General features: G+C 37.2%; 1 protein-coding gene across 1 annotated transcript; it reads right to left on the reverse strand.

The window, feature by feature from the left end:
- Positions 1 to 3,459: 3,459 nt before the first annotated feature.
- On the reverse strand, positions 3,460 to 12,141 carry LOC141334113 (uncharacterized). Its single transcript, XM_073839256.1, has 2 exons — positions 11,913 to 12,141; positions 3,460 to 4,497 (listed from the first exon to the last, which is right to left on the reverse strand). Exons 1-2 carry the CDS (start codon positions 12,073 to 12,075, stop codon positions 3,608 to 3,610), a joined length of 1,053 nt encoding a protein of 350 aa, XP_073695357.1. The 5' UTR covers positions 12,076 to 12,141; the 3' UTR covers positions 3,460 to 3,607.
- Positions 12,142 to 24,100: the final 11,959 nt, after the last annotated feature.

Raw genomic sequence — 24,100 nt, forward strand, 5'->3', positions numbered from 1 at the left:
ACTATTTATGTGTATTTCTGCAGTAGTACACTTTGTTGCTATGTACTAAAAATCTATTTAAACATCAGTTGTATTTAGTATACTTTCACAATTGCACTAAAATCTTGCCTAAACCAAAAGGTACTCACCTGCCCGCAGGTTGCAGTCCCTCAGGAATGACGTAGAAGACTCCCCTTGTGGTTGTTCTTGGTCGAGGTTTATTTTATAGTTATAAGTAAAATATCACGAGAGGCACTAGTAACAATAAAACTATTATTCTTTGGTTACAATACAAAGCAGTTTAATGCAAAAATAAAATAAAAAATCAGCTTAGCTATTCGTTATATAATCAAACTTTTCAACAGCATTATTGAAGATGCTGTTAAGCATCCCTCGTTAGGGTATCAGGTATCCTCTACGCTTAATGCAGTCTCTGCAACTCATTCTTAATGAGACGGTGGTCTTTCCTTTGTCTCTTAAGTTGCTGTCTGCGTCTAGCACTCTTCTGTTTCCTCTCCAAGGTCTTCATCTGCTTCAACTCTGCTTGGGGTAGCAACATGCTCTCTTCACCCCTGTGTACCCTCTTGTTAACCTTTGTGGTTGATTACACAGCAATAACTCATCAGCATGTCTTTACACAGTTGTTTCTTACTCATTCTTACAAAGCAAACTTTGCAATTGCAAGCATTCTTATCTCAAAGCATCTGGCATCACCTTAAAATAAGCAGATAACATAACTTTGAAACAGGTAAATAGCAGTATTATTATCCAAATCCAAACATATCATTTTTACAATTTTATTTAACACAAAATATAAGATTGTACTACTAATGTACTTCCTTGTATCTAAGTATTTTTTTAGTGCAATCAAGTATGCTTTAATTTCACATGGGTTACCTCAACATCATCAAAAACCTCCAAATCAGTTCAATCAAAGGGTACCTAAGTGGGATCCAATTTTTTCCATATACTTCTGTATGGCTCACTTTCACCCAATATAACATCTCTACCAGGGATGGAAATTAGCACCCGACACCAGCCAAATGCGGGGGATTTTGTGTTGTGGCGGGTAAACTCGCTTCACCCACCGACCACCGTGGCGGGTAAATAAAAATAACATACTTCAACCGGACGGCGTGAGGCGGTAATGCACCTTAAAGGAGAACTCCGGTGTGATTTTGACCTGAAGTGTATTGAATCATGATACCGAGTGTGAACGTACCTTGCATATCTCATCTCGGTTTGTGTCCAGCTGTCCGAAATCTGGGGTCAGTTAGCCGATGCTCACAACAGGTTGTCAGTGACAGTCAACAGGGCATCGGAATAGCCATGTAAATAAATCACTGTTTTACGCCATTTGCGAGGCACAAAGTAGCTCCACACTTCATTGGTAGACTTCCAAGGGCCCTGACATTTAAAACGAGGCATTGAGAACTTAGAAAAAGCACCGGTAGTTTATTTACAAGAGCATCAACATCAAATCCAAACACTCGGCTGCTGGTTTTAAGAGATGCATCTGATCATACCATTCCCACATCAAGGAAGCCCACCAAACCCTAATCAGTAAATCTGTTTTGCACAATCCATCCCTATAACCCCCACATCAGCACCCCTTGACACCTCACCCCGCATCCTCCCTCAGTTCATGCCCGTAGCCCTCTCCTTTCCCCATGGCCGCAGCAACGCCCTCTCCCACCAGAGCCTCTTCCACCCCCTCACTGCCGCAGCAGTGCCCGCTCCTGCAGGAGCCTTATCTCCCAACTGCCGCAACAGTTTTTCGCTTCCGCAGGTGCCTTTTATAGTTCCCCACTTCCGCAGCAGTACCCGCTCCCACTGGAGCCACTTCCTAATCTCCCTACTGCCGCTGCAGTACCCGCTCCCGCAAGAGCCTCTAGCCTTTTTCCCCTCACACTACCACATCAGTGCCAGCCCTCGCAGGAGCCTTATTCATAATTCCCAACTGCCACAACAGTTCTGCTCCCGCAGGAGCTCCTCCTTTATTTTTGTGCATGGCCGCTATTACAACCAACGTCCAGCATCCCTTCAGCTCAAGCTAGGCAATTTTTGGGGGTAATCTGGCTGCTGCCTTGCGATTATTAGACTTTTGAGGGAGCGTTTATTGGATTTGGGTCAAATGCCGAGCTCAGACCCCTTCCCCTGGGCAAGGGAAGTGCCCCAGGCTCGGGAATTACTACCAAGCTCTAAGACCTCTCCCGGACAGCACGCCAGATATGCCTAAACTTTAGCTCAGTTTATTATCCATAAGAGTGAACTTGTGATCACCATCAGTAATCACACTCCCTATCCAATCAGCATGAGAAAGACTCCCTATAAATAACCAAAGCAGCCCTTCCTTCATCTCAAGTTTTTAAGCACCCTTCCACCACCCCGTCTCCTCACCTTCAGTTTAAGGGGGTTAAAGTAGTGATTATAGGGTTCAGGCTAAATGCAGAGCTCTGACCCCTCCACCCGGCCAAGGGAAATGCCCCGGGCTTGGGAATTACTACCAAGCTTGGAGCCCTCTCCCGAACAGCCTAAACTAAAACACTATTGAAATTAAAACAGAACATTTGTTTTGCACTAAACTTACTAGATGAGTTTAAGTTGTAACAATTTCCCTACAGAGCATGGAATTCACACTACTTGGAACGGGAGATTTTTTCTTTTTTTTATGAATAAATGTATGAACGTAGTAAACTCACAGACAGCCACCATTTCCAAACCAAATGTATTATACAAGTAATAATTACAAAGTGTCAGAGCAAGTTGAATTAGTGCAATACAATGGTGTGTGTGTGTGTGTGTGTAGTCTCTCAGCGTCCCAACTGCACAGTATATACAAGAGTTCATATCGGTCTCACCGGTAGTCTTTTATCTTTCGAGAGTGCAAATCCACAAAGCACAGGTTGTTTAATTGTCCTTCAAGGTAAGTATCCTAAAACAAAAAAGTATACTCCACAAGAAGACTCAGTCCAAGGGGGAGAAAAAACAGCCAACAAAAGAAGTAATCCACAGGATCAATCGCCAGGTACTGTTTCTAAACTTTTTGAGCGATGCCTCTCCTGAACGCCGATTCCATATATATACACAACGCAAAGATAACAGCACACAGGGTAAAGCAATAAACATACACAGCCTTCTTATTGGCAAGCAATCCTATAAATAAACTTCCCCTTATGTGGCTATGCTACAAAATCAACTGCAAAAACTATTGGTTAGTAATAGATGCAATGAATAAGAATTCTTCAAAATGATGAAAATCGGATCCTATTAAACTCCTGTAGAAATGATCATACAGCATATTTATGCCTTGTCCTATAAGACAATTCCTAATACAATCCTTAAGGAATGGTTCTAAAATATGATTATTACAGCCTTCCACAAAGCCGGCAATGTTGGTGGTAGAAGTGAGCAAATTAAAACCATGTGAATTAGATTTTTGAAACTCTGTCCATGCTAAGGGGATCTGTTAGGCTTCCCTTTATTGTGAATCTTCATGTACTTGTTTCCACACTGTTTGCATGTGTAAGGCTTCTCTCCAGTGTGAACTCTCATGTGAATGTTAAGGCGTTCTTTACGAGTGAAACCCTTTCCACACTGTTTGCATCTGTGAGGCTTCTCTCCAATCTCATATGTCTGTTAAGGCATTCTTTACGAGTGAAACTCTTTCCACACTGTTTGCATCTGTGAGGCTTCTCTCCAATCTCATATGTCTGTTAAGGCATTCTTTACGAGTAAAACCCTTTCCACACTGTTTGCATCTGTGAGGCTTCTCTCCAGTGTGAAATCTCATGTGTCTGTTAAGGTTTCCTTTTTCAGTGAAACTCTTTCCACACTGCATGCATGTGTAAGGCTTCTCTCCAGTGTGAAATTTCATGTGTCTGTTAAGGCGTCCTGTACGATTGAAACTTTTTCCACACTGTTTGCATGTGTAAGGCTTCTCTCCAGTGTGAACTCTCATGTGAATGTTAAGGCCTTCTTTACGAGTGAAACTCTTTCCACACTGTTTGCATGTGTAAGGCTTCTCTTCAGTGTGAAATCTCATGTGCCTGTCAAGGCTTCCCTTTTGAGTGAAACTCTTTCCACACTGTTCGCATGAGTAAGGCTTTTCTCCAGTGTGAAATCTCATGTGTCTGTTAAGGCATCCTTTACGAATGAAACCTTTTCCACACTGTATGCATGTGTAAGGCTTCTCTCCAGTGTGAATTCTCATGTGCCTTGTAAGGTGTCCTTGTTGGAAACTCTTTCCACACTGTTTGCATGAGTAAGGCTTCTCTCCAGTGTGAATTCTCATTTGCCTTTTAAGGTGTCCTTGTTCTTTGGAACTCTTTCCACACTGACAGCAAGTGAAATTACTGATAGTTCCTGTCTTTTGAGCTCTTTTTTGTTTAGAAGTCTTTTCAGACTCTAAGAAACAAAAATCCTTTTCTCCAGATACAAAATTATTAAGATTTTTAAACTGATCTTTCTCTTCAGTTTCATTCAGTACTTCTCTCTCCTCTTTCAGCGATGTTAGGTCTAAGGTGGAAAAACAAAGAGATAAAAGTTAACCCCAGTTTAATGGCACAAAGCAATTAACATCGCAACATGTAGATAAGTAATGTATGTATGCTAGATCCTATACCAGGGCGTCCAAACTTGATCCTGGTTGTCCGGTACCCTACAGAGATTAAGTTGGCTGTTATACAATTAATTAAATCTAGGAAATCTATATAGACTGATCTCAATTATATATACCATTTTATGTCTCCTAGGGTATAAAATTAAACAAATTTAGAGAGAGACTAGGAAAAAAGAAAGGGGACAAACTCCCCACTCAACCAGCAAATGAAAAATTCATCACGCAATAATTCCTTTTGAGGTTTTATTATGGGGGCAATTATGTTAGCCAATCATAAATGTTGGCTGTTACACTTGACCTTTTAAAAGGAAAACACCAAAACTGACTGTCAGAGGATGGGAAATGGTGGAAAACAGTCATTAATCTCTCAAAAATCTAATTAAAATTAAAATAATTTTTTAAAATCACTCAATTTTAAATATTTCTGTCAAAAACATTAGTAATATTGTAATTACACCTCTGGAAACATAATATAAAAAATGCTAAAATTAGACTTCCTTTAAAAGAAAACAAGCAATATTTTTGCACCAATTGAAAGTGAAAAAGTGAAAGTGAAGTGACATGTGCCAACTGCCAAGTATGGTAAATTATGCTCCTTATTTAATCCATCAAAGTGCACACAAGTCAAGTCAAGTCACCTTTATTTATATAGCGCTTTTAACAATACAGATTGTGTCAAAGCAACTTCACAGTATTAAACAGGTCAATAGTGTGTCAATAATGCAGTATTGTAAATAATAAATTGATGTGTCTCTAATCTAGATTTAAACTGACAGATTGTGTCTGCCTCCCGAACAGTGTTAGGTAGATTGTTCCAGAGTTTAGGCGCTAAATAAGAAAATGATCTGCCGCCCGCAGTTGATTTTGATATTGTAGGTATTATCAAATTGCCAGAATTTTGAGAGTGCAGCAGACGTGAAGGACTATAATGTGATAAGAAATCACCCAAGTACTGAGGAGCTAAACCATTGAGGGCTTTATAAGTAATTAGCAAGATTTTAAAATTTATACAATGTTTAATAGGGAGCCAGTGCAGTGTTGACAGAACCAGGCTAATATGGTCATACTTTCTGGTTCTAGTAAGAAATCTAGCTGCTGCATTTTGGACCAACTGGAGTTTGTATATTAAGCGTGCAGAACAAGTGTGCTGTACGAGTCCCGAAAAGTAAAGCCAAAAGTTTTTGATTGCCATACCGGTGGCTGGCTGCAGTATAGGTCATAAACCCACCCTCTCCATGTAATTTAATGGGACATGAGCCAAACTAAATAATCGAATTACACTTCAAATATTTTTTTCCCAAAAATGCATTCCATCATGCAAGGTAGTTCTTATACTGCTTATTCATGTTCAATTGTTAATTTTTCTAATAAGTTCGCTTTTAGGTAGTTATTTAACGCTATAAAACGGGGTGTGGTGTCATGATAGTGATCTTGCGATTGGGTCTGTGAGAGTTTGGGCCTCGCAACACTACTGCACAGACACTGGCTCCAAACAAAACTCAACTGCGCAAACTCTGGCTCCAAACGAATCTCTACTGCGCAGACTCTGGCTCCAAATTATGTCATTTCCCCCAAGATGGCAGCGGCCATATTGAGACGCATTAGCTCCATTTTTATATAGTGAAATGAAGCGGAGAAGCGTCGTCCATCTTTTTTTACAGTCTATGGTGCAGAACAACCACCCAATAAAGCATTACAATAATCTATCATTGAGGTTATGAACGCATGAATTAACGTTTCTGCATTTGACACTGACAGCATAGGTCGTAATTTCTATGTTTTTGAGGTGGAAAAATGCAGTTTTGCAAACACTAGAAATGTGGCTTTCGAAGGAAAGATTGCTATCGAATAGCACACCTAGGTTCCTAACTGATGATGAAGAATTGACAGAGCAGCCATCTAGTATTAGACAGTGTTTTAGGTTATTACTTGTGGAGGTTTTAGGTCCAATAATTAACACCTCTGTTTTTTAAGAATTTAGCAGTAAGAAATTACTCGCCATCCAGTTTTTATATCAGCTATGTATTCTGTTAGTTTTTCAAACTGGTATGTTTCGCCAGGCTGCAAATAAATATAGGGCTGAGTATCATCAGCATAACAGTGAAAGCTAACACCATGTTTCCTGACGATATCTTCCAAGAGCAACATGTAAAGCATAAAAAGTAATGGCCCTAGTACTGAGCCTTGTGGTACTCCATACTGCACTAGTGATACCTCTTCATTTATTGCCACAAACTGATGGCGGTCAGATAAGTACGATTTGAACCATTCCAGTGCACTACCATTAATGCCTACATAGTTTTCAAGTCTATTTAAAAGAATGTTGTGGTCCTGATGAAATCCTCACAGATACCATTTTTCTGTATGAAGGAACGTAATTGTGAGGATACTGCCTTTTCTAGTATCTTTGACTGAAAAGGGTGATTCGAAATTGGCCTGTAATTAATTAATTAGGTGGGACCAAGTTTTGGTTTTTAATGAGTGGCTTAATAACAGCCAGTTTGAAGGTTTTGGGGACATATCCTAATGATAATGATGAATTAATTATATTCAGAAGAGGATCTATAACTTCTGGAAGCACCTCTTTTAGTAGATCAGATGGAATAAGGTCTAACATGCATGTTGTAGGTTTAGATGATTTAACAAATTTATACAATTCTTCCTCTCCTATAATAGAGAATGCATTGAAATGTTCCTCAGGAGATCTATAGCATACCTGATGTGATACTGTAGCAGGCGGCTGTATGGCTACAATTTTATCTCTAATAGTGTCAATCTTGGAAGTAAAGTAGTTCATAAAGTCATTACTGCTGTGCTGTTGGGAAATGTCTGCATCTGTTGCTGCTTTATTTTTCATTAATTTACCACTGTATTGAATAGATACCTAGGGTTATGTTTGTTTTCTTCTAAAAGAGACAAAGTAGTCCAATCTGGCAGTTTTTAATGGTTTTCTATAAGATAAATTACATTCATGCCAAGCAGTACGAAAAACCTGTAGTTTTGTTTTCCTCCAGCTGCATTCCATTTTTCGTGCTGCTCTCTTTAGAGAGTGAGTGTGATCGTTATACCATCGTGTCGCACTGTTTTTCTTAATCATTCTTAAGCGCACTGGAGCAACCGTATCTAACATGAAAAGAGAGAGTCCATAGTTTCTATTACATCGAGTTTTCTGAATTATTGGATATGCTGAGCAATTCAGAAAAGTAGAGTTCAGTTCAGATGATGGTTTCTACTGTACTTGTAGCAAAGAGCTGAATTTACAGCGTGCATCTAGGTTATGATCAGTGATCATATCATTTTCAAAAAGTGCTTTCATAGAAAGGGACCTGATATTCAATAAGTCAAGCTTTATCACTTGTTTCTCTGTATTATATACATTTTTTATTTGTCGAACATCAAGTTAATTGATACTCTTAATTTGGTTTGGGTGTTTTTTGTATTTTCTAACTGGGGGAACAGACACATTCTCTAAAGTGTGATATCTAGGTAAAAGGATCTCTATGTGCAGAGAATGAACTGATTTCTGTGACGTGAGGCAGCTAGCAGATGGTTGGTTTAGCCAGTCTGTCTGCTTCCTGACCTGGGCCCTAGTTAGCCAAATACAAACACTAAGACTATGTGCCACATATACACAACAGGCATATGCAGCCGGAGGACTGGGCAACTAATGCTGTTAAACTAACCTGGCCCGAGGAAGGCTAATCATCAGGCTAAGCTGAGTCCTGTTTTCCTCAGAATTACTAAACTACTATTATATTGTGTCAGCGCTTGTTTACTTGTGTGAACCTTGTCCACTCCTGACAACAAAATGGATGTTTGTATGACTTTCTAACATTTACATATTCTTATGAAGAATATAACCTGAGGAAACCACAACATCTCAAATGTAAATATATTTGGCATGGTGGATCAATTTGATGTATAATTGACATTAAGGACTGCTTAAGAAAATAAAAATATAAAATGTATGCACATACAGCTAATCTCTGTGTGGACAAGGCCTTAGTTGTATGTAAGATTTGTTTTTATTTTTTTGTTGAAGTAATTTATTCACAAGCAATATTCTCATCAGTTTCATCAGCTATATCAGCCAAGGCTCCAAAAAGTATCAAACATTTTTTTTAAATAATTTGCATAGCAATGTGATGTTTTAAGCATGCAGACGATCTGATGAAGAGCCTGTGTGCTTTATACGTCACACGCTATGCAATGAGAAATATGTGAGAAAATAAACATTAAACGTTTTAGAAAAAAATAAATATAACAGTAGTTCAAACCAATAAGTGTTAAGATGTACCCAGAAAGTAATTTCCCATTCTAACTTTTAGGCCCGTTTCACACTGCAAGCGTGAGCAGTGCATATTTTTTTTTGGCAAACAAATGGGTGAATTCACACCGGCAGCAGGAACAGCGCGTGAGTGTCAAGAAGAAGGGACATGCTCAAATAAAGGGACAGTACACTTTTGATGGCCAAAATAAATATAATTTCGCACAAAAAAAAGTTCTATAAAATGCATAGAACAAGCTTAAAATTCACATATAATATGCATGTCTTGTGAGTTTAACAAGAATCGGCTACAGAAGATATAAATGTGTTTTTAATTATTCAGTTTGGGTGCAAGCATGGTGTATTAAAAAAAAATAGCCAGAAAATTTCAAAATGTTTTACGGCAGAATTTTTTTTTCCTTTTATTTATATTTTTTTGCATCGATAAAAAGCTGCTTTGGCTGAGTTTTATTTCATTCATGTGCAGCTTTATGATCAGGGGAGCACAACGTAACACTTTTTACATTTCTCAGTTTGTGTAAATGTTGTTTGTCTAGTACAAATATGTCGCTTTGTTTCATAATAATAAGTTTTTTTTTTTTTTGTTATTTACCTCAAAAGAAACAAAGTGAAGTGTGACAACATGCCAAGCGGGTGGGATACAATGTAACATGTGAGGAGCACATTGTAACATCACTAAATGACAGCTTAAAATGTTATCTGATCGAAATATACAAAACAAAGTAAAATAATTGGTCAATAAAATATCCACACTAATACGTTTCCATTTGAAGGCAAAGAGGACCTAAAACATGATTAAAGAAAACATGATGGGAGCTCCAGAGAGCAGCATGCTCATAATTGACCCTATAAAGAGCACAGAGGCAGTCATCCGGGAGGCCATTTAGGAAAGGCCTAATACACCTGGTATGACTGCCTCACGAAGGTCCATGGAGGAGAGGACTTAACTCTCAGAGATGAGAGGGGGACCCACACACTTTTCCTGACCCTATAATTAACATTAAAATTTTTCTGAAGAAGGTTCTAAACTTCCAAAGGTTTCCTTCAGAGATACAGTGATATAAAATATTGAACATGTACATGTACAGTGCTCACGTTTGTTCAACAAAGTCAAAGCCTTTTAGAAAATCTAGTTGTGGCGGTCAGTTTTAATATTGTGGTGAGTTGCCACAAATAAATCAATGTATGGGAAACACCAAAGCACAACAACCTCAGCCCAACTTATGCCAACTCATCACCTTAACCTTACGTTGGGATAGAATTAAATGAATGCCAAAGCTCAGCCTTTTGTTTTCCGTACCCCTCCATCACCTCACGTACCCCAGTTTGAGAACCACTGGTTTATACCGTTCTCGTGTTAAAATACAGTCCCTTGGTGTAAGTTTGACCTATGTCTCCTGAACAGTGGTCATCTATTTATTTATATGATAATATTGTTCCTATTTGAATTATTTTCTTCATTTCCTCTTTATCTGGTTATTTATCTTGTATATTTTATTTATTTATATATATATCCTTTTTCCCTTTTTTAACTTTAAACATATATAAACAAGATATAGAGTTGTACAACTTGTACATTACAATCTTACACCTCACATCATAACATCAGAGTTAACTTCAATGTTAATGCTGTTGTTTTGGCTTATTTTTTGTTTGTTGTTTTACTGTCAGACTTGCTTTATATTTACAGCACTGTTTTCAGCAGTAGCTAAATGTAATGACTCACATTTGAAGGTTTGCTTTGTGCATTTTCTTAGTACTTCTGCATAATTAGCCAAAATGCTAGAAATCAATGTTTTTAATATTAGAGGCAGATATAAGGTTTAATGTTACAGACAAAAATATATAAATATATATTTTTTGTTAAGGCTAATTCCATATTATTGTTACAACTTAAATGCATGATCTCATAATAACAAATGGCCAGTGTGAAAGCAGGATCTTCTCAGCTGCACTTGATAGACTAGCCTAGAATCTAGACGCGCCCCTAGCGGCAGCAAGTTACATTTGCTTCCAAGGTCATCTAGTTACTCTCAATTCACTTAAGATTTCAAAAAATCCAAGACATACCGGGCCAATCACGAGTCGGTGGGCGGGCTTAACATGACACCGACTGACCTGCGACCATAATGCTGCATTCCAGGCAGGTTTTTTAACTGGTAAATCACCACTTAAAAGCACGACTCACGACTTTGTAGCGTTCCAGGCAAGTCACGCCAAACTGCCTGGTCACATATGTGACCCTGGACCACAAAACCAGTCTTAAGTCGCTGGGGTATATTTGTAGCAGTAGCCTGAAATACATTGCATGGGTCAAAATTTTAGATTTTTCTTTTATGCCAAAAATCATTAAGAAATTAAGTAAAGTTCATGTTCCATGAAGATTTTTTGTAAAATTCCTACTATAAACATATCAAAATGTAATTTTTGATTTGTCATATGCATTGTTAAGAACCTAATTTGGACAACTTTCAAGGTGATTTTCTCAGTCTTTTTGATTTTTTTGCATCCTCAGATTTCCGATTTCAAACAGATGTATCTCGGCCAAATATTGTCCTATCCTAACAAACCATACATCAATAAAAAGCTTATTTATTGAGCTTTCATATGATGTATAAATCTCAGTTTTGACTAATTTAACCTTATGACTGGTTTTGTGGTCCAGGGTCACATATATGAATTATTATTATTTTTATGTTATTATTAATTTGATTGCAACGTTATATTGTCCTAGGCTCTATTTTTCCACAGTGAGTGCACTACCTGCATGTTACGTTAGAACGCGTAACTGGGAGTACATCAATCTAGTACAAGTTCACGAGTGGCAAGTCACGGGTTTGACTGCCGTTCCAGTGCACTTTCACTGGTAGAAGGTTGGAAAAACACGGGTTACGGGTTTGTCTGGAACGCGGCATAAGTTCCATCAAGTTCCGTGTGATCTCAACACTTCTGTCAAATGTCAAAACATTTCTACACTCGTGTGATATTTCTGTAGTGACTTCAGCTTTGAGAATAAAAACCAACCTGTTTGTTCTTCAGTATCTTCATGTTTGACTCTGAATGCTTCTTCACTCATGTCTTCATTCTCCTCTTTAATAAACACCATCTTTGTTTGTTCCTCAGTATCTTCATGTTTCAATGTTTCTTCAATCGTCATGTCTTCAATCTCCACTTTAATAAACGCCATCTTTATAATAGTGTGTCACATGGATCTCTGTTGATTCTCCAGGAGTTTTTCTGTGTGTTTGTACACTTTGTCCTGTTTAAGATGAGAGTAATTAATAGAAAGAAAAATCAATTCAAACAGAATCTCTATCTGTGTCTCAATCAGCTCCTAGTTCAGTAGTCAGTGCACTAGTAAGACAGTCAGAAACTTAATAGACTTATATATAAAATGTATAAAATACACAAACTACCAAGAAAGTTCATATTTAGGCAGGCTACTTTTAATTTATAACTGGTATTCAATTATTTGTACATCATATCTAATACACTCTTTAATGAAATCATTCTCGGTTGTGATTTCACTCGTTTGTGTTTGTTGTTGTCGTTTGTAGTCCGCGTGCCGCTGAATCGAATCACTGAATCATTTCACAAATATAGAGAGAGAAATGAGACGCACTTTCTCTGTTACTAATGATAACGTCTTCACTAACCCTAAAGCATTACAACGTTGTATTTAATAAGGATGATTTATTTTACATAGCTTGTAAAAACGCTTTAATTGGTGCCAAAATATCCATTAGTAGTGATGTGACGTTTGACACCGAAGCTTCGAAGCTTGTATCAAAAAAACGAAACATCTCACAGTGAAGCACTGGCTGCGTTCGAAACCGCATACTTCCATACTATATAGTAGGCAAAAAGCAGTAGGCGAGTGAATAAGTATGTTTGAATCTTAAGTATTCATAAAAGAGTAGGCGAGAATGAGTAGGCGAGTGCACTAATTCCCGCGAGATTCGGACTAACGTCTACTTAAAGTGCGTTCGAATATGCCTACTTACCTACTATATAGTAGGGAAAATGAGGACGTGAAGAAAGAAGTACGTTCGAAACCTCAGTATTCATAAAAGAGTAGGCGAGAAATCCTCGGATGTCCTACTGCTTCAGCCCAGATCCTGAAGTGTTCATCTGATGGATACTTTTCAATCCCAGGAGGCCACAGGAGGCCAAAACGTCATCATCGAACGTGATTGAGAACCGCAACGAGAGTGTTTACAAATCTGAGTATTACAAACCAAAACACGGTTCTCTGTCTGAAAATCGTATTTGTTGAGCTACTGTATCGTAAACTGCTGATTTGCATAAGGTGTCAAGACGTGTAACGTTAAAGTATATTTGTGATTTCGCTGTAAAACACGTTTTATTACGTATAGCGACCGTAGCATCTTAAAGATGATTACTAAATGTTTAACAACTGACAGGAACATGTTCTAAGAGAATTAAATGAGCACATCACAACACGAAACAGACATCTAAATGAGTGATGGACGTTATGTGAGTTTATGTAGAGTTCACTGTTGTCAACACTGCTTTACATTAATGTAAATAAACACATGTACATATAGTAACTAAACATGAGTTATCTATTTCATTTGTCTAATAGTACTGTTGATAAATTCAGGAGCATTTGAATTTGATGATAAACCAATGAACACAACAGCTAGCTCATAAATGTAGTATTGAGCACAGGAATCAGAGGGAGCTGAATCTTGTGTGGATGTTACAGGGACAGATGAGACAAGTGTGTTTGTCTGGTGAAGAGTGATTGATGAAGCAGTGCTGCCATCAAAGGCTTTGAGTGAGTACACTACACACCAGTGGCGGCTACTGGTCTGTCAAATAGGGGAAGCTCATTTTCGGCCTACATCATAAAATTGTCTATTTATTTAAAAGTAAATTCTGCCCTACGTTCCTTTTCAAGAAAATGGTCTGTGACCCTGTCGTACCAACTAGCCTACTATATGAATGAATGAATGAACGATCTAAAAAAAAAAAAAAAACTCTGTAAAAGTGAAACAAGGAATGTGGTGTATAATTGTGTGAAATGTATGATGAAAATCAAGCAATTTCGCCAAGCAAATATAAAGAAATAGGTTGCAGCAGTTTTTATTTCGACTGAACTTGAGAAATCCACGATGGGACTGAGCGCGAATAGCTTCAGTGATTCCTTATAGTACAAAATCGCTGTCAGTCAAAAGGAGATGGAATCTTTCGACAGACCCTCCAATCATCACGCAGAAGCTCAGCGTCCAGGCCAGCCCACTCCTCATTCACCCCCAGAGACGCTGAGCGTCCGTGGGCGGGACATAATCGCAGCGTTTATCCAATGACCGTCTAGTTTCAAAGCACTGAAAAAAAACGTTCAAAGCAGCCCCATTGAAGTCAATGGACGCTGGGCTTCAATGGGGAAATGCACTGTGACGGTGACGCTACGGGAATGTATGAGAAGAAAATCAAGTCAGCAGACCTGCTATATCTAACTGATTCTGAACGAACTCGTCTTTGAGATGAACGTTTTCTAACGCATTTTTAGTCAATAAAATATTAATACAATAGTACGTAATTTGACCATTAATTTTGTGACATTATAGGGGAAGCTGAGCTTCCCTTGCAGTCTTAAAGAAATCGCCACTGCTACACACATCTATTTAAACCTTAAGTTGCAGTTTCTTAATAATATTAAAAAAAAACTTTAAGCACTTTTCTGATTCTAGATTTCTGTGCCTTTGTTGCAGATATTTTGCGGTGGAGCAGGACCTGAAAGGAAAGGTGACAGCAGCATTTTTGGGGAAAAACAAAATCCGAAACTTAATATAAAGTTTGGTAATTTTGTTACTTCTAATACAGAGATCTTCAGAATCAGAATCAGAATCAGAATGAGCTTTATTGCCAGGTATGTTTACACATACTAGGAATTTGTTTTAGTGACAGCAGCTCCGCAGTGCAACAAAGTGACAGTGACAAGACAAAACATAGATTACAAAGAATAACAATATACAAGTACACAAGACAAAGTGCAAAGTGCAAAATAGCAAAAACACAATATACAGATTATGCCATTATTATGTATAGGTTTTTAATGCAATAATAAAAAGATCAACTTTTGTATTATATTTGTGCATCTTTGTATGATCTGAAATATCTGCTGCAGACTGGTGTGTGCAGTGAGAAAATGCAGCATCCTGGAAATGGTCAAGTGGCATGGATGAGACCCTCCACCACTCCACCTGCCCTTTGTCTCATCTGGACCAGATGTTGCTGTGGTCTCTTCATCCTCAGAGACCAAAGAGCCAGCGAGAGCATCTCTAGAGAAAGACTAAAATACCAATATGTCTGAATAAAGCTTTGTTCCATGTGTCTTTATTTATGTTCATGGTTACTTTATTATTTTACTCATATATCCATGTTGTTATCAGTAAATAAAACATAAGTTTCATTAACATATGCATTAATTAATTACTTGATTGAAAAAAAAAAACATGCTTGTTTTAATAAAAAATATAATTAATTATAGGTCAGCATTTATGATTATTATTGATCAGTGCATTCTGAGGTAATCCTAATTTCTAAGTAGTAATACTTACATTTTTTGAGTGTAAAATCAACTGTCTTCTCCAAACACAAGACCTTGGAGAAGCGGATCCACGTCTCCTTTGTGCAGATATTGCAAACATGGAGGAAGATGTACTAGGTAGGGTTGTTGTGTTACTGATGCTATGAGGTGTTTGAGCACCTGTTGTGCTTATTTTGTTTTTATTATTATTACTACATAACTTATTACAGGCTCAGGGAAAGATGGTATTTATCTTTAACAATGAACAATCATAATGAGAAAACCTAAAAACATAACTATTAGGCTTGCTTACATCATAGTATGTGATTATATACACAGGGAAATATGATTAAATATCTCTGAATAATCCAAATATTCACATCATAGTTTATCAAAAATTGGATTTGTTTTTGTTACTGATAAGCCTCAGGGATGAAAAGAGAAATTTAACAGTAATTTAAGCTATAGTTTTGCGTGTGGATAAACAATTTTGAACATAAAACAAAAGTAATAACTTTTGCAAAAATAAAGAATTTGGGTTTTCCTAACAAAAATTATTTCTTTAAGATTTAAAAAACAGAAAAACCTAAATGAACCCAAAACGTATCCGTTATACTACAATCACAATAAAAGAACAGCTGTTTCTTCAACATGACCACAAAATGAACAAATGTCATCAATATCAAAATATTTATAGAAAGATGAATTAAACCTGTCGCTATATGTTAAGTTGTTGCACTTGTTATAACGTCGTTGGTCACATGATAACGTCAACATGGCGGAAGACGTGCAGATCACATCCATACTCAACGAGATTTGGCTGTAGAGTACGTACTCTTTTAGCGCTCGTTAAGTAAGTACTTATTGAAATTAAGTACCTACTCATTGAGTATGCGGTTTCGAACGCAGCCACTGTACCGGAGCTTGATTCGTTTTGTCCATAACCACGTGACCTGTGACGTCCGAAGCTTCGTTTTCGCACACAACCACGTGACTGCTTCATATTCTGATTCAAATAACGCGAACCCCTTGTGCAAGTATCAAGTGTCATTCACTTTTTGTTAAGAATAAATCATAATACGAATAAATATGTACATGTGTAGTTTTGTGCATATTCATTTTGTAGTTATCCTTGCTTCACAAGCACTTCTAATTAACACTAATATTAGTCAAAATTATTCTTAATTTACTTTGAACATATATGCCTACATGAACCATGCTTATACTTGTATAATTTTATTAAAACGTTTATTTACAGATCAATTCGAGTAAAATTACTGTTTTTCTGACATAGCACAAATAGATGTGTTTAATGAAACTGTCCAAAATCGCTTTAAGATCTGGGACGCGAAAGCAACTTTTCCCACCTTTGTCCACAAGATGTCATTAGTGTGCACCATGTTGAAAAGCTTCGAGTAACGAACCTTTTTACGATACAGTTGAGGGGAAAGCCTCGGTGCTTCGAAAAGCTTCATTTTCCCATCACTATCCATTAGTTTAAAACTTTAAAACCACAAACCTTTCTTCAGGCGAATTACAACCATAGACAGATGAGGAGCGAGGCGCAGCTTTATGACGTCACATCATTAGAGCAAAATAAAAGTCCCATTGGTGCGCTGCTCTCTAGAAGCACAAATATATCATAGAAATGTTGTATATAGAATAGAATTTCGTACCCATATGATGATGCTTTTCTAAAGTTAAAAACATCATAAAATTTCGTTAATTGGCAAAAATATGCCAAAATATTCAGTTCACTTCATATCTTCTTTTATTAACAGTGAAAAGTTTGGGTAATAAATACAAGACACAATAAACAGTTTATTAGGAATCACAGAGATCAGGGAAAGACACATTCACACACAACTCAAGTGTTCATTAGAATTAACAATCACAATAATTAAAGAGGCAGAAACACAGAGAGTATAACAGACAAAAGATGACAGTCTCACTTCACATTTGTATTCACACACACCTAAAGCAAAATAGATTCATTTACAACTCAATATTTCTGCTTAATTTCCTAAGCAATAATTTTATTTCAACCAATATAATTGTGTCTTTTGCAGTATTGATTGTCACACCTATGAACTGTCCTTGTGTGTGTGTTTTTTTTTTTTTTACAATGTGCTCCTTGTCCTTGTTTGTTCTGGTGTTCTCTAATGCCCATATTTGGTTTTCCTGTCCCTGTTTCCATTGTGTGGATCAGAAAGATAAATGGCATTTACGCTTTAAAATGAATGTATTTAGCTTTAGGAGTCTGTGAATATGAATGTGAAATTACGGTAACACATAAAACATTAACACATTTCTATAATTCAAATCCGTTAAAGGATTGTTAGGCTGCATTAATTAGGTCAACCGGAACCGAAGACACCTCCCATAACATCTGATGCACTCGTTGCATCGTAAAAAGAATGGCATCTACGCTAATATTAGTCTGTTTCATTCTTATTCAGAGGTCACCGTAGCCACCAGACCCAGCCTGTATCTGGATCAGATGGTCACTCCAGTCCCCCGGATCCAGTCCGTACCCAGCTTAGATCATGGATCACCACCTGGAGATGACTTCAATAGCCGTGGATGTCAACCAGATGAGCTCCAGAGATCGATCATCAATGAAGACCTCGCCAACCTAGATAGCCATCGGTACTACACCACAGGAACCTGATGAGTTCTTTACAATCGGACATTGGTACAAACTGCTGATTCCGTCTGGCCAGAGGAGAACTGGTCCCCCGACTGAGCCTGGTTTCTCCCAAGGTTTTTTTTCTCCATTTCTGTCACCTGTGGAGTTTTGGTTCCTTGCCGCTGTCGCCTCTGGCTTGCTTAGTTGGGGACATTTTCCAGCGAAATCGTGTACTATTTGAACTGAACTGACGATGATATCACTGAATTCATTGATGAACTGCCTTTAACTGAAAATTGATTATCTTCAATAATGCGTTACTTACACATTATTGTTCTGTTTTAAATACTGTGCAGTTGCTTTGACACAATCTGTATTGTAACAAGCGCTATATAAATAAAGGTGACTTGACTTGACAGACAAATGGACCACAGTCAACGGGTCTTGAACTACCGTCTGTCAATAGCACGGCGAGTGGTAGAAAATGCCTTCGGCACTCTTGCCAACAGGCTACGAGTTTTTAGGAGCACCATATGCTTGGAGCCAGACAAGGTAGTTAAAATGACTATGGTCTCCCTATGCATCCACAATTTCCTCCGTGAGCGCAGATCTGAGGCCTACACACCTCCAGCCCTTGCAGACTGGGAGATCAATGACCACAGCATAGTTGAAGGAAACTGGAGGATTCATGGAACAGGGTCTTTCCAACCAGTGGGTCATAGAGGGCAACGCAATGCATCTGTTGTGGCAAAAATGCAACGAAACCTTCTATGTGACTATACCTGCAGGTTGTGTTCCTTGGCAGGAAAAACACATTTATTGTTGTAAGGATGTCAGAGTATAATTTTTGCAGTGGAGAAAACACTGATTGTTTTGTTCTGTCAGATTTCATACTGTAGCAGATTGTTCTTTATTTTTTAAGAAAAGTGCTTTTTGTAATTAAAAAAACATGGTGGTTCTGTTATTGATCTTAGGCATTGGGCACATAATCCTTTTTATATACTATATCTACAGACCATATAACCTGTGTATAGTTTTACATCACTGTTTCAAATAGCATGTACAAACTCTGACTTTTTTTTTCTGTCAAACATTTATTGATAAAGTGCAAACCATATAAGTGCTATGCTTTTCAATAAAGTCCTGGGCTGCGTTTCCCGACAACGATTGATCTTAGCACTTAAGAGTGTTTTCTACGAGTCACTTTGCGAACGTTCGTTATTGTTTCACGTGCGTTTCCCAAAAATGCACTTAACACAATTGCACGTAGCCCTGCTTTAACCTTTTCACACGTGAGTTTAAAATATTCTATCTAACCCCAAAGAGTGAGTTTTTTTAGGCGACCGTTATTTTGGAATGTTTGGCATTACTGTTTCCATGGCGACGCGTCATGTGACACACCGCAGCAACAACAGCACCGTAAGACACATGGATCGCTTTATTTCGTTTTCCCTTTTTTATTATTGATATTCATAAGCATGCTCGCTATATTTTGAAATATATGATATTCCGATTTCGAAATATGTGCAAGTAAATGTATTTAAAAATCCAAATACTTTTATTATGACCGCGTTAGTTAATCTATACCGGGTGATGGGCGCCGCCATGTTTGTTCGCGCTGAATCCGAGCTGTGGGATTTAACACACGCAAATGCATCCAAAGTAAGTCTCTGGTGAGCTGGAAGAAGAGGAGAGTGAACTTTATAGTTACCTGCATAATCTGTATATGATATCAATAAATGATGCTGTCAGAATATATTTGTAGGATCATTATTGCTGCTTCCATAGACATCAGTGTGTATTTTACAAACTATAAATGTATGGTTTTGCTAGTACTTATGTCTATTTAAATGTCTGAAACCTAAAATAAGCATTATATGGTTGAAAACACTGAATAGTTGTGATAATATGACAAGCACTCAGCGCCTCCGATCTGGCTCAGAGCCAGCAAAAGCGCCAAAACAGATTTGAATTCAGCAGCTGATCACGTGATGCGGCGAACGTTTGAATCACACCGGTGTGATCATACGCATAACGGTGTGTTCACACGGGGCGCAAGCGTCAACGCTTAACGGAAGGCGTGGCTGACGTTTATGGTCATAGCAGCGTCAGCCAGTGAAATGCTGCTCTTGAACAGGATGAACGTGATTGGCTGCCTCCTGGCCACTGTGTTTGCATAGAGCGATCTGATTGGCTGACGCGGCGCTTCACTGGCGTTGCTCGCGGCAGAAGTTGAAAATTTCTCAACTTCTGTCGCGAGCAACGCGAGTGAAGCGCCGCCGACGGATCCACAATTCCTTTCGGCAAAGCTTGACATCACCCATTCAAAGTCAATGGGAAGCGTTGACGCTTGCGCCCCGTGTGAACACACCGTAAGGGACCAGCCAAGACAAATCACACCGGTGTGATCGTACGTTCTAAAGGGTTAAGTGCTACTTAGGAGTCGCTGTCCGTTGGTCAAGTGCTGAAACGTCACGCTGTAGAATGGCTCCTCATTGTTGCACATGCTGTTATAGCAATCCATATAATTTTTGATTTCTGATTCTTCTTCTACTTGTGTGAATGTGTGAATGTGTATTCAACTCGAATAACAAAAAAGTTAACATAAATTAACTGGAAATGTTGAACTGTAAAAAACAATGTCTTGCTCCAATCTGGCATAAAACTAATTCTAACAGTCCTTGCCGGAAAAGACATCAGCATCATTTTCGATATTTTTATGAAAGCTTAATTATTTAAGTAGAATTATTTATCAATTTCTTTATCAACAATTGCTTATTTCACATCTTAATAAATAAATAAGCTACATTTAATATAAGTAAAAACAAAGAAAATACATTTTTCAAATATTATTTTAATGGAGGTGGAGCTACAAAAACATCATGTCCGCAAGAGCAATCAGGTTCACCTTCTATTGACAGACACTTACCATCTTGAAATCTAGCTCAATTATAATTTTTTATAAATGTGCTTAGAAAAAAACTTTACTGGGGTCCATCTTGAGACGAAACAAATCCATATAGGTGCAGAAAAATGTTTAATGTGCACATTCTTTATCAGCACTGTTTTAAATAAATGTACTCTCCATATACAGTACATTTACAAAAGCACAACCTTTGACCATTATCAACCTAACAAGAGAATAATTTCAGGGAAGAGGTAATTAATGCAATTTCTAAAATCAGTGATTCAGTTTCTTCAAGTGGGGCCTTCTGCAATTAGTAAAATATACTGTATGACAAGTGAGTGACGTGAAAATTATCACAGCCTGAAAAACTTCAATTTTTTTTTTCATTCTAACATTTATTTTGTCATTTTTATTTTATTTCTTTATTCATTATTATTTATATATTGAATTGTGTAATGAGTAGATAATAGATATGAATAAAAATATAAGTACAAATAAAATTAAAAATAAATAGAAGTAAATTTTAGGAGCAATTTGCCGGTTGTCCAGCAGGTGCCCTCATAACTCTGTCTCCTTACCATGCACTTAAAGTCCCCCTGAAATCAAAATTAAAGTTTTTTGGCTTTTAGTATGAATATATTAGCTTTAAGATTATCTATAAGCTAGTGTGCTTAAAAACAATGACAACATTTGCGTTTACAAGATATGAGCATTCAAAACTTGCAGTCTCGTCACTTCCGCCAATATGAATCAAGGATTTGGATGATATCACCGTGCACTTCAGTTTCTCATCAAACGTTCTGTCCAATCAAATGCTCTCTAGAGTCCGTAGTGTCCCGCATCCTACACAGAGACGCGGAGGAGATCATATGCGCTCATATGTGCGGTCGGCATGTATTAAACTACACAGCCTCAGCATGATAATGATCACTATTTCGTTTTAGCAAGAGTTTCATATTGAATCTGTGGGTGATTTATTAGTCTGTGGCTGTCACAAGCTTACAAATGCCGCTTTACTGAGCTCAACGGCTCTGGCCGGTGCAGATATAAATGGAACGCTATTGGCTATTCAAAATTAGTGGGCGGGGCTGGGCGATATGTTTTTGTTTCAGTTAAAAGAACGTCACCACATAGAATAAAGCGTGTTTCAAGGCGCTTCAGTGGACCTTTAAGGCTTTACGATTACACCAGAGCACTCGTAGATCTAGGAAGATTTTCAAGTGCTACATAAGTTACGATGTTTTTGGGAAACAGACCGTAATATTAAGATCAGTCGTACGATCATTTTTATGAACTTCTTAGGCTTACGATGCTTTTGGGAAACGCAGCCCTAAGCATTACTGCACAAAAAACTTATTTTTGAACACTGAAAAGTTAACATTACTTTTAGAACAGTAAAATAAATTTGTGTTAACACAAAGCAGCAACAGAGTAACCAATTTACTATTAAGTAAAAGTACAACAATAATAAAATAATATTTATAATATAAAAAAAATAAAATAAAACAAAGTAAATCAAAAGGACAGCTTTTCACAGACTTTCAGTGCCATCATATGGTGGCAATGTTTGCAAAAAACTTTGCGGTCGAGCACCCTGAAGGGGCATGTGTTGTGTGTAGGCCTGTAGCGGGGGCAAAGGTGTAACAATGGGGTGGAATGTGTATGGTGCCGATGGTGAACATGAGGAAGAGGATCTATTTCTTTCAGTGTCTTGAGCATCATATATCATGTTCATAATGTTCCTTTTCAATCTGGTAACAATAGCTGTGTCTTGAAATTGCCTTAATTCAGCTGCTACCTGGTTTCCAAAAGTAGTGAATGTATCCAGTGTTGGGTCGACCTCAACTCAAAACAGCTAGCTTCTGCAGCTCAATGTCAGAGACCCTGGCTTTGCGTTTTATTCCCCTTGTGCTTGACTCTACCCCTGCATTTGTGCTGTCAGTTGATGGGGAATCTAAACATTCAACAGGGGAGGAGGTCTGTGATGTAGGTGTTGGTGTATTAGGTCTAGACAGTGTCTGCAACTCATTGAGGGATTCTGTACTATCATCAAGATCATAGTCTCCTGGGTCTTCTGTGTTATCCTGGTCAATGGGCGGCAAATCAAGCTAGTAAAGTATGCATTATATAGAACTGAACATGGCACTTTTAAATATAATTTTAAGGACATTGAGTTTTATATATGTAGGTATTTGCACACAATAAAACTGATGACATTTTAATGCATTAAAAGCACAGATAAAGATGTAAATCAAAATATATATTTACTAAAATAGGAATGTTTCCAATCTGTACATTGTGTATACAGTGAAATGTGTTTGTAAACTTACAGTGGACGGGGAACAATATGTTTTTTTTTTTATAAAATTCATGACCCTGAGAAGCCACCTCTGCCTAGGTGTCAGGGGTTTGTTGCTACTCCCACTAGGTTTAGGTTTAATTAACCTTGAGAACTGTGAATGAAACATTTTAAAACTAAGCTACAACCATGCCTTTAAAACTAATACAATTTTTATTATATACTCAGTTTATTTGTATAAATTTTTTTTTTTTTAGATATTTATATATATATATATATATATTTCCTTTACATTTTTATTGCTTCCTAAATTTTTTATTAGATAGCAATTTTTTAAAAAGTTTTTTTATTTAATGTATTAAATTATTATTTTAGTATATAGCCTACTCAGTTTGTTCGTATTTGTTTTTATATTTGTATTAGATATCATATTTAATATTTTTTAATATTAATTAATATAAAAATAATTATAATAACAATAATTAATATATTTTTTATTGCTTCATTTATTTATTTTAAAACTAAGCTACAGCCAAACTAAGCATGTAAAACTATGCTTTTTAAACAAAACTTTAAAAAACAAATAAATTTTAACTTTAATTATATAGTCAGATATAATTATATATATATATATATTTAGCTTAGTTTTAAACACTTAGTTTTAGCTTAGGTTTAACATAGTTTTAGACGCTTGGTTTTAAACTCTTCGTGTTAAATGCTTAGTTTTAAAAGCATGGTTGTAGCTTATGTTCAAAATGTTTTATTGGGAAGTAACAAAAAAATATAAAAAATATAAATTAAAAAATATATAAAAAAGTAT

The sequence above is a fragment of the Garra rufa genome, chromosome 4, assembly GCF_049309525.1.
Source record: "Garra rufa chromosome 4, GarRuf1.0, whole genome shotgun sequence".
Classification (NCBI taxonomy): domain Eukaryota; kingdom Metazoa; phylum Chordata; class Actinopteri; order Cypriniformes; family Cyprinidae; genus Garra; species Garra rufa.